This window comes from Sphaerodactylus townsendi, linkage group LG05 (assembly GCF_021028975.2).
Source record: "Sphaerodactylus townsendi isolate TG3544 linkage group LG05, MPM_Stown_v2.3, whole genome shotgun sequence".
NCBI classification, from domain to species: domain Eukaryota; kingdom Metazoa; phylum Chordata; class Lepidosauria; order Squamata; family Sphaerodactylidae; genus Sphaerodactylus; species Sphaerodactylus townsendi.
In genome coordinates, this window is record NC_059429.1 from 25243660 (window position 1) to 25253360 (window position 9701).

At 40.9% G+C, this 9701-nt stretch overlaps 1 protein-coding gene across 1 annotated transcript in view; it reads right to left on the reverse strand.

Moving 5' to 3' along the window:
- Positions 1-9676, reverse strand: part of ANKRD45 (ankyrin repeat domain 45) — a 35658-nt gene extending 25982 nt beyond the window's left edge. Inside the window, exons 1-3 of the mRNA XM_048496906.1 lie at positions 9551-9676; positions 7231-7552; positions 5244-5411 (exon numbers count right to left, since the gene is read on the reverse strand). Coding sequence (XP_048352863.1) covers positions 5244-5411; positions 7231-7537 — 475 coding nt within the window. The 5' untranslated portion in view covers positions 7538-7552; positions 9551-9676. The remainder of the gene's footprint in view (positions 1-5243; positions 5412-7230; positions 7553-9550) is intronic.
- Between the last annotated feature and the right edge of the window lie 25 nt (positions 9677-9701).

Genomic DNA, 9701 nt, shown 5'->3' on the forward strand with positions numbered 1-9701 from the left:
AGCAAACATTAAAAAATTAGTACAAAAAAAGGAACCCTGCTTAATCTCTGTCAAATGTTGATATTCTTGGAGGAAAGAATTAACTCATTTTGTCTTTTTTTCCCTAAAATTCCACCTGGGCAGAGAATGATCCAGGCACCAGTTTCTTCACCCGCTGTCAACATGACTACTGAATGGCCCCCAGACACAGAAGAGATGCTCTTCATATTGGTGGCTAACACCTCCAAGATGATGAAGTACATGAGACTAGTTGCCCGTCATTACAGGAAAGAAACTAGACACCATAAACTAAGAAAAACGGAAAAAGCTGAAGACACTGACGACAAACAGTATTTCGCTATTGGTTCCCACCATCACAGCTCCAGCGGGGACACAACCATGTATGGCATCTAAACAGCAACCAGAGAAAAGACTCATGGTTCTTTGTATGATTGCAATGCTGCCCTTAAGCTAACCAACAGGAAGCTTGGTCCCCACTCTCAAGAACTGACTAATTAAGAGTCAATTTAGGAATGAGTTATATGCATTAAACAGTCTTCTGCCTGGTGGGAAATGACATTTCCATCAAGTCTTGTTAAGGACATCATAACAGCAAATGCTTCTCCCATTAATGCTGATGCCTTCCCCATAAAACGAAAGGGTGGGCAGCCAGTTAAGAGCTGCAAAAGCGTGTATTGCCAAGAAGGGTTCACTGTGTGCTGCCCCGAACCAAAGACACACACATGACCAGCTCTGCTTGGAAGGCCATAACAATAAATTCTGAACATCAACCAGTCAGGGGCGGATTTAGATGAAGAGAGGTCCTAGGCTGATCTACTTGTTAGGCCACTCTCCCCACCCTCACAACCATAGGAAGATGGAAGACTATTTTAAAACTGAGTGAAGCCAAGGATGATGATGGGTGTTTAAAATCCTGCAATTCACAATTGCTCCTCTAAAGGACAGGCATAAGATGTTATTGTGAAATACCGTAGTCATTGAAAAAAGTGCATAAATGTTAAAATTAACAGTGTGAAAAACTTTTGCCATAACCATACATTGTAAACATTTGTGAAATAAGCAAGAATTTTGAGGAAAATGAAATTGTAAGTTTACTGTTATAGCCTTTAAAAAATGTTGACCTTACACATTTTATTGCCTGGTAATAATTAATAAGATGATCATGACTACCTGACAATGATAGCGTGACATTTTTAGATCCTACTTTATGTTGTGATTAAAGTCAGTTTTGAAATACATATTAAGAAATAAACTACAATCATCAAATACACTAAGACTAAAAAAAATTTTCTAGCCTGCCTTCTGGCAAAATCAGTCAAAAGTTCATCAAAAATTTGTTTGTCACTTTCAATGCACAAAATACTCAGTGCAGGCGACCTATCTTGAGACATTGTGGCCCTTAATTCATTTTTAATTCTTTTGAGTTCTGAAAAAGATCTCTCCTACAAGAAGTTAGTGACCATTAAATTAAGAAACAGCCACAAGATTGCTTCCATATTATGGAAGGCCATCTGAATTTTTTCCTTGTATGTAATTTGACAAAGGCAGAGGTGTATCGGAGGGGGGTGGTGGCGCCCAGAGACATCCCTTTCTCTGGGCGCCCACACACACACCCTGCACTCAGGGGCGTGGCTTGGGGAGGCCAAAAGCCATCCTGCACAGAGGGCGGCAGCGGGCGGCCCTGGTGGGCGCTACAGCCCCCCACCGCTGAGCCCTGCCCCCCACCTCCCTGCAGGCCAGTTCCTGAGCCGGCCTGCAGGGAGGCGGGGGGCAGGGCTTGGTAGTATGTGACTGGGGCACACACACACCTTTTGGTCATGTGGGGGGGGGACCCCATGTCCCTATGGGCCATATGCCTCTGGATAAAGGTCTGTATGGCTTTGTCAAGTGAAAGTGCAAAAGTTAATCAGTAAGTTTCACGTCAACATCTTCTGGGTTTGCTTTCATCAACAGTTCAACACCTTGCTGAATTTCCTGTTTAGATGCTGTCAGATTAGCAAGAAAGGAAAACATTTGTGCAATATCACAGTACACAGTAGCTCTTCTCAAACTGGCTTCAAGTGCATCTAGTTTAGGAATAAAGGATTTAATCCTAAACTTATCTCTTGAAGAAAGTTCATCTAAGTATCAGGACCAGGGGCACTTCCATCATTCCCCTGTCATTTCCTTGTCACCTTGTGACAGTTCAATAGTTAACATTTGGCGAAGCTTATCAAAATTTTCTCTAAATTTGTTTTAAAAATCCTGAAGTGAACTGTACAAACTAGTACAAGTACTCCTTCACAGTTCTGATTTCTGAATGGCTTTGCTGACCCCGTGAAAATGGCCTGGCACACGGGTCCAAAAATGCAGCATTAACACAAATTCCAGTTCTTTCATTCACTGCAGAAGATGGTTAGCTTGAAGCCTGGTACCACCCTTCCCATTAACATCGGAGCAGAAATGACCGAGGCCATCAGCGATAGCACTGTAACTTTCTAAAACAGCTTCCGCAATTTTTGCATGTGCCTCCCACCCAGTGTCTGACAAATATTTAGGCACTTTTGACTGAGGCTGTAAAAATGATTTTAGGACTGCCCATCTCTTCGAGGAGGATGAAAAGAAGGTATCATTTCATTGATAATGCCAAAACAGTTCCCTGTGTCAAGGCAGCAGTCAACGGCCAAACAGCGCACCAAATTTCAAGCATGCCCAGCGCATGGAGTAAAGCATGGAATAAATGGAATGAAAAATACAGGCCAATAGCTACTTAATATAAACACCACTCCCTTCCAGCAATCATTATAAGAAATCCTCATACCCAGAATATTAATATGGAGTTTGTAACAAGGCTGGAGTCCTTTTAAAGGAACTTCCTACAGTTTCAGGCCCTTCGGTCAATCTGGGAAGATTGTGCCTTTTCTTCCTTATGTGGAATATTTTAATTATCTAGTGGACTCAGTATTACACAAGGAAAATTACTGAAGAGTTTTTTAACAACTACAGCGTGTTTTGGCAGCAGGTGTAAGAAAGGCCTATGACAGTGTCAAAAATATCATACACCTGGGCCAGAGGCCCGCTAGATTTTGAGGCCCTAGGCATCAGCCTGGCAAGTCTATAGATAAGTCCGGTCCTGCAACCAGTACACTGACCAGGTCCACAGCATGACAGGCAGGAAGTTGTCCTGGCTTTGCTGAAAATTTAGAATCGGATCAACATGGCTGTGTTAGAAATATACAGCAGGAGGCACAATATAATCTAGCTGCCACTGCTACCTCTAGTTTCTATTCTCTAACTACCTGTCCACCTACATCTTGTTGCATTTCTTACTCTATTCTAATTATGGTCTGGATGCAGACTGTGGAGTCACTTATGCATAGTTCTTCTTGAATGTACCAATTGACCAGAATAAAAGCCTTGCCTACTTCTGTGCAGCCGGATCTGCACCAACCAGTCTGTGAAGCTTTCCACAGCATAGGTGTAAGCAATATCGCCTGCTGATGTCTGCAGACGAAACAGCTGTTAAAGACACAGACGCAAGGGACCAGTTTTTTAAAAATGGTAACTGCTACTCCCACTCTATCGTCAGTGGAGCCTGCCAAGTAAATCCTAATTCAAAATACAATAAGAGAGCAAAACAGAATAAAAGAGTCAAGAGGCCAAGCTATTTATAGATCACTGTAGCAGTGAATGCAAAAATGATACTATGGGTTTGGTTAGAGCAGCCTAACATTAAGTAGAAATGTTTATAATGGGACTGAAGCAACAGGAATCATATGTCAGGCTCAGCACCTTCAGGCTTGCTGTGAATCTCAGAGGAACTGGCTGAGCTCTGCCCCTGGCTGAGCTCTGCCCCTAATTCTGATGAGCCTCAGAGACTAGACATGAAATAATGGATTCAAGGTGCAGGAAAAGAGATTCCACTGAAACATTAGGAAGAACCTTCTGACTGTCAGGGCTGTTTGACAGTGGAATTCACTGGACACAGTATATAACAGACTTCCCGCTGTGATACACCTCTGAAGATGCCAGCCACAGATGCAGGCGAAACGTTAGGAACAAGTTCCACCAGACCACGGCCACACAGCCCAGAAAACCCACCACCACCTGTAGAATCCAGCCGTGGAAGCCTTTGACAATACATATCAAAAGAATCTTCAGGCAGTTCAAATTTTTTGTATTGTGCATCAAAGTGGTTTGAAACATAGAACAAATATATTCATCAACTCCTGAAGCCATATTGGATGAAAAGAAGAGAGACAAGCTTGTTAGTCGAATGTCCCCTTCTGTACTGAGTCCCTAGATCAGTGGTGGCGAACCTATGGCACGGGTGCCAGAGGTGGCACTCGAAGCCCTCTCTGTGGGCACGCACAAACAAGAGTGCCTGGGCTGCTGGGCTCGATTATTAGCATTAAACTGAAGACCCAGTTTTGGGGAAGCAGTGTAGGTAACCCTGTTAAGTGCTGTTAAACTCCACTGATTTTCATGTGAAGAACTAAAGCATGATCCTTTACCTGAGCAAGCTCTGCAATGGGGCCGCTTCTGAGAAAACCCCTCCTAGGGATCAAGGATTCACCCATTGGAAGAGTTGCACAGCTGTCAAGCAGCCACCGACTACCACCAAGCCTACTCCTGAGTAACGCATGCCTCGGAGCCCCACCGTTTTTTCTAAACTAAAACCTCACTATTCAGGTTAAATTGCCGTGTTGGCACTTTGCGATAAACAAGTGGGTTTTGGGTTGCAATTTGGGCACTCGGTCTCAAAAAGGTTCGCCATCACTGCCCTAGATCCTATAGAATGGAATCTTTGAACTAGCAACGACGCACAGAGACATGCATTACGCCATTTTGTGAACAGGGCTCTCCCAGCGGCAGTGCCTGCCAGAGGCTAAGACCTTGTTAGTGTTTTTTTGGAGGACTAGTTGAATGCAAAGGCTGGTAATTTTGCCCTGATGGATTACAGAGAAGAATTCCAATAGTGGAGAATCTACAAGAGAGTTTTCATTAAGAGTTATCCATTGGTATGACAGAACAAGCCTTTCAGCCTGCAGCCTAAAAGTGCTTAAAAACAGATATAAGTGCTTCACAATTTCCATTATATGCAGCCTTTATACAGGTTAATATGCTGGTGTAATATAGTGCTTGTGCAATAAAGTGCTTGCGTAATATAAAAAAAATTGCATTGTGCATGTGGACGTATGTTCTGGCTTATTATGTTAGATTAGACAGATACTTCAAACAAACTCAGAAGTTACAGATTTTACCTGCCCAGTCCAAGAATTCTACACACTCCGTCTGCTCATAGCGGTTGGCAATATCTCTAGCCTTTTCACCCTGAAAGGTTGTTGCATATATGTCAGCTTCCAGTTCTATGAGAGTTTTCAGAGTTTCCAGTTGCCCCCAGGCAGCAGCACAGTGCAGGAGTGTATAACCTGTGGGAGTGAACCAAATCAACTATATAAGATTTCAGAATCTGGAAAAAATACAAAATAAAACTTTATTCATATCTACCAGTGTGGGGCTCTCCTCATGAGGCACTGTTGGGAAGATGTGATGGAGTTGGGAAATGGAGTACAGAGATATCTAGTTAAACACTAATGATAGAGGTCAAATAATATATGAAATGAAATCTTTTCAAAAGTTGAATACAGAGGGCTTGAAAATAGATTGGTGGTTTTACTCTCAACCGAGGAACTGCTTTTTAAAGAATAGAGTAAATTTCAGGAAGATAGATGAACTAGATAGACTTGAAAAAGTTCTCTTAACATCAGATAAATCTCTAATTGGGGATATGTACAAATTATGTAGGGATTTAGACCAAGAAAAGGACTGCATTAAAGACTACATGATAAAATGGGCTAGAGATCTAGGCTATAAAATTATGTTAGACTCATGGGAACATCTTTGGACAAATACTCTTCGCTTTGCTACAAATAATTTCCGGTATATAAGGCAGACTTTTTAATAAAATATGGCTAAGATGGTATATTACACCTGATAAACTGGCCAAGATTTACCAGTGTTCTGACAGATGTTGGAAGTGCGATAAAGAACCTGGCTCCTTTTATCACAAATGGTGGCTATGTGAAAAAGCACAAACCATTTGGAATAGTATGATAAAGAAATTATGAAGATCCTAGGAATCAAAATTATCTGTAAACCAGACCGTTATTTATCAGGGATGGTCAACAAAAGACTGGAGGAGAATCAAAGTAAACTATTCCAATATCTTGCTGCTGCAGCCAGCTAAGAATTGGAAACTTTATAAATGCTCAACTCAATCAGAGGCTCATTCCGCACATGCAGAATAATGCACTTTCAAACTGCTTTCAGTGCTCTTTGAAGCTGTGCGGAATAGCAAAATCCACTTGCAAAAATCCACTTGTGAAAGTGGTTTGAAAATGCATTATTTTGTGTGTGCGGAAGGGGCCAGAATGGCAAATAAAAGTTATGGAAATAGTACATGTGGTGAAAATATGTGATATGACAGAACTTGAAGGGACCATGGAATTTTAAAAGGAATGGCAAACTTGGTTTAATTATGTATAGACTGTATTGATATAGACTTCTTGATTTTCTCATTATATTAATTTTTAAAAATCTATATATAGTAGTAGTGACAAATTGGAAGTAACCTGGCCTGAAGTATTATATTGGAACTTTGAGTATTGATATTTCTGGGTCTCCTTATCTAATTTTTCTTCTTTTTATAAATTATCAAGATGTTATAACTTTATGTTTTCCTATAAATATATTCTTCTTATATTTCATTATTTTCTCAATAAAAGAATTTTTAAAAAAGTCACCACAAATTACAGTGGAAAGAAACATAACAGCAGTATTCAAAAAACACTGAAGTGTTCCAGACTGACAAAAACATCTAGATTCTGTGTAAAATGGAGAAGATGCATGTCGTGAGGAAGGATTACAATCAGACGAAACTTTAAAAGTTATCCTCTCCCCAACACTAAGGGGAAAAAAATAGGAAGCAGGGTAGTAAAAAATATTGTTGACATTTTTGCAAATGTGGGGAAAAATCCTAAACACAAACTCAAAACGGAGATTAAATGTAACAGGGAGGTGGCTAAAAAGTCACCTGAGGACCTGAGAAGCAGTACAGTAGAGCTGAAATATCTAGTGCATTTGGATGGGAAAGATTAAGATGGCGACATGCTTCACAATATCTTCAGAAGAACCAACAGAAGACCTGTGGCCAAGAACCAGGCTCCAAAAATGCTGTCATTTATGTACCTCTGGCTGTCTTATCCTTCAAATCCACTCCATATTTTGCCAGTGTTCGAATAACATCACTCTGGCCAGCCATGCAAGTCGCATACAACAGATCCCTCCCTACAATGTCCTTTTCCATCAGTAGCTCAGTGGCCTTTTCACGATCAGGATCCTCTGGGTCATCAAAAATCTGTTGCACCCCTTCTGTGTCTCCAGTCAGAGCGGCCCTCAGGAGAGGGTTGAAAGTTACTGGTTCCTCTTGAGGCTCCAAATCCTCTAGTGTGCTTGCTTCCACTGAACCCGCAGACTCCTCTTCTACCACTTCCATTTCCTTCAAATCAACCTGAGAAGACAGAATGAACATGAAGTTGCTTTTATCAGATTATGGATTAAGTGATTTGTACATAATGTCTGTCTATGTGAACTTTATACCTGAGCCCTCCGGGGGAGGGCGGTATATAAGTTAAATAAATAAGTAAATAAGTAAATAAGTAAATAAGTAAATAAGTAAATACATACATACATACATACATACATACATACATACATACATACATACATACATACATACATACATACTTCTTTTGCCAACACCCTTATCTCTAATCTGCAGGTCCTTCAGAGTCATCTCCTTTCTACTGAGAGATGTTGGAAGCAAGAGAGGAGAATGAAACCCACCCATGCCCTCAAGGACTATTCACTAAAGGAGTATATGTTCAAATATCACTTCCTAATGTATTGTCGAAGGCTTTCACGGCCGGAATCACTTGGGTGCTGTGTGGTTTCCGGGCTGTATGGCCGTGTTCTAGCAGCATGCTGCTAGAACACGGCCATACAGCCCGGAAACCACACAGCACCCAAATCACTTCCTAACTTAGCCTATTATTGTGGTGGAAAGATTCACCATGATCCAACCTGTTTCCATTCTTCATATTTACCATTACATTTACCTGCAACTTCTAACAGTGAGTATAGATATCTGACTTAGGAAAATGAAGTGGTGACTGCAGTAATTTTGAAAAGACAGCATTTTTCCTAACAGTGTTATTTGATGGTATTACTGGAGTAACAATTGCGTCACAAAATGCTTTTGGAAGTAAACGAAGAATAAAAATGAAGTCTTGATTATTTAGGATTGACTCTGTGGGGATCAATCGAGAAAACAAAATTGACATAATTTGCATTCTCCAGTACCTATATAAAATTTCAACATGTGACTTTTCTTCCATGGCAATTTATTTCCCTTCCAATTTGGTTCAAAGATTTCTTCTTATCATGAGAAAACATCCAGATTAAGAACAACATATTTAAGTTTGCATTGTACATCAAAGAATAAGGAGGAAAAACAAAGGAAACTCAGGAATAGTCTTTTGTATGTTTTCCGGGCTGTATGGCCATGAAGTTTTTGCTCCTAACATTTCACCTGCATCTATGGCCCATTTGTAATTTTTGTGAACATGTCACAGTAATTCAAAAACTTTACCTAAATTAAGTTTGCCCAATTAAGTTTTTCAAAAGTAGAATTATTATTCAAGCTACTTTAAATAAGTTTGGATTCAAAAACATGCGTTCAAAGATAAAAGTGCCAGATGTGCCCCCCCCCCCCCCCGAGGACTGTTCCATGAAATGTCTGGGTTATAATTCTAAAAATACTTTACGGGGAGTAAGTTCTATTGAGTAGACTTCAGTTGTATTCTAAGTAGACCTGCTTAAGATAATATTTTTGAGTCCTGCACAGTCACAGGATACCCTGAACAACCCCCAGTTGAGTGGGGAGCTGCTAAAGCTAAGGTTTTTGGAGTCAGTAGAACAGAATGAGCCATAAGGAAGGAGAGCAGGAAGGGTCTTGAAAAATTCCCTAAAAGTATTCAGCACCCGCATAGCAAAGGAGGTAAGCTGTATTTCTATTTAATTCATAGCTTAAGTGTGTATAAATGAATGCAAATTAACCTACGCACAATTTGTACAAATATCCTTTTTAAAAGTCACCCTAGGCCTGGTTAGGTTCCCACAGAAAACTGATATGTTAGAAAAGAGAGTTAAGAAAGTGCACTTTTATTTAGTTAGCAACTTTTGACCAGTTCTTCTTCCAAAGAGTTCAGAGCATCATAAATGGTCCCTCCATTTTGGCAACCCAGTGAGGTAGTTTAGGCCCAAAGAATAACTGGCTCAAACTAGGTCACCCAGTGAATTATGGTGTGGCTTTGAACCTGGGTCTCCCAAGTCCTAATTTAGGACTCCTGAGTCAGTATGGTCCTGACTGTGCACTCCTCTCAAGTGACGGAGGTGCATGTGCATGCTAGTAATACACCAGTAATATTGGCGGGGGGGGGGGGTGTACCTTCTAGGAAGAGAGTAGGCTTTCAAATGTCCTTTTCCCTTCTCTTGGAGCCTCGTTACATCCCCTTTTGCTTCCAGCTACTACATCGCCATGGCGATGCCGTCGTCATGGCAACTTCATAGAGTGCCAAGGGCGGAACTCGAGCACGCGC